The 1,540-nt window shown below is 49.5% G+C and overlaps 1 protein-coding gene across 1 annotated transcript in view; it reads right to left on the bottom strand.

The window, feature by feature from the left end:
* LOC102483298 (hyaluronan synthase 1) overlaps nt 1-1,540 on the bottom strand; it is a 24,380-nt gene that overhangs the window by 12,271 nt on the left and 10,569 nt on the right. Inside the window, exon 3 of the mRNA XM_006157751.1 lies at nt 18-134. Within this exon, the coding sequence (XP_006157813.1) occupies nt 18-134 (117 nt within the window). The remainder of the gene's footprint in view (nt 1-17; nt 135-1,540) is intronic.

The following is a 1,540-nucleotide window of genomic DNA, read 5'->3' on the forward strand; positions in this document are numbered from 1 at the left end:
TCGGAGGCCAGCGGCACGCCGGCGGCGTAGGCCCAGGTCATGAGGCCCAGGATCAGCAGCGCGAAGGCGATGGTCAGCGCGCGCCGGGCCAGGCCGGAGCAGCGGCGAGCTGCCGGGGTGGGCTTGGGCGCGTCCTGCAGGGAGGCGGAGAGCAGAGGAGGGACGTGAGCCGGCCTTCCGCAAGGAGACCCCGGGTTCCCCCTCGGCCACACCAGAACATCTTTTGTAAACAATTCCCCCTGGACACTCCGGATTATTCTCGTTTGGGAAAACAGTCGTGGCAAACCGTTACGTAAGCTAATTTAACGCGCTTCTGGTGTTTCCAGAGACAAGGTCTGGGTAGGTTGCCCAGGCTGGCCTCCAGCTCGGAACCTCCTGCCGCAGCCTCCGTTCGCACATTCTCTGCTTCTCTTAAATCCGCGACATTGGGGCTGGCAGGTGGCATGGAGGATAAGGCGCTAGATTCCCACATGGCTGACCAGATCCAGGTTCAGCCTGCTTTCTCACTCTCCTCTCTCTCTCTGGTCAAATTAATAATAATAATGATAAAATAAATAAAATCACTCTCTTTTTTAAAAAAAAATCCACGAGGAAAATCCACGAGGATTACACTTGAAGCGTCACAGTTCAGTTAGCAGGGCGTTCCCTCCTCTTCTCGTGTTACATAAAGTAAGCATTCACGGGCTGTAGTGGCCAGACCTCTGTAAAGCCGCCCTCGGGAAGGGGGCGGTTCAAGTCTGCAGACCTCCCAGAGAGCCAGGTACAGGCCAAGGCTTTGGAGGATGTCTGAAGGTCAGAAGTTAGTCTTTAGGAACTGACTTTTTAAAAGAATTATTTATTTAGTTTCATTTATTATTATTGTTGTTGTTAAATGTGTTATTGGGTTGGAGTGCAGTGTCCAGGCCCTGCTGCGCCGTCATGGAAGAAAGGAAGAAGGGAAAGAAGAAAGAGAGAAAGAAAGAAAATAAACGTTCTTTTAAAAATAATAGAATAAAATAAGGATTCATTTCATATTCAAAGATGTCTTAGTGTTGAGCCAGTAATAATAATAATAATACAAAATGGTATGTACCAGTTACTGCACTAAGTCTTTCAGGAACTTTTTTAAAAAGAATTATTTAGTGACCAGCAGGTGGCAGAATGGTTATGTTGCTGGACTCCCACCAGGTTCGAGTCACGGACTGGGTGGCTTAAAACTCATGCCAGAAATGAGTGCACACATGCCCCAAATCCCAAGAAGTGAATGGAGGAGAACGAATTGAGGCATGGTCATCTCCCCTGGGGGGTGATTTCTTACTTCCCCCTCCTCTGTCTCTCTCTCTGGTGAGCGCACCCACCCTATGGCAAAATCCAAAAAGAAGAAAGAGGAAATCCTAGTACTTACTTCACGGGTGCTTATACGATAACACGCACATGTAGCAAAGTGGTGTGCACCTCGGTGCACGCTCAGTAACTGTCAGTTCACCCTTCTCCTTCCCTTCCCTTCCCTTCCCTTCCCTTCCCTTCCCTTCCCTTCCCTTCCCTTCCCTTCCCTTCCCTT

This window comes from Tupaia chinensis, unplaced genomic scaffold, assembly GCF_000334495.1.
Source record: "Tupaia chinensis unplaced genomic scaffold, TupChi_1.0 Scaffold000559_1, whole genome shotgun sequence".
NCBI lineage: Eukaryota > Metazoa > Chordata > Mammalia > Scandentia > Tupaiidae > Tupaia > Tupaia belangeri.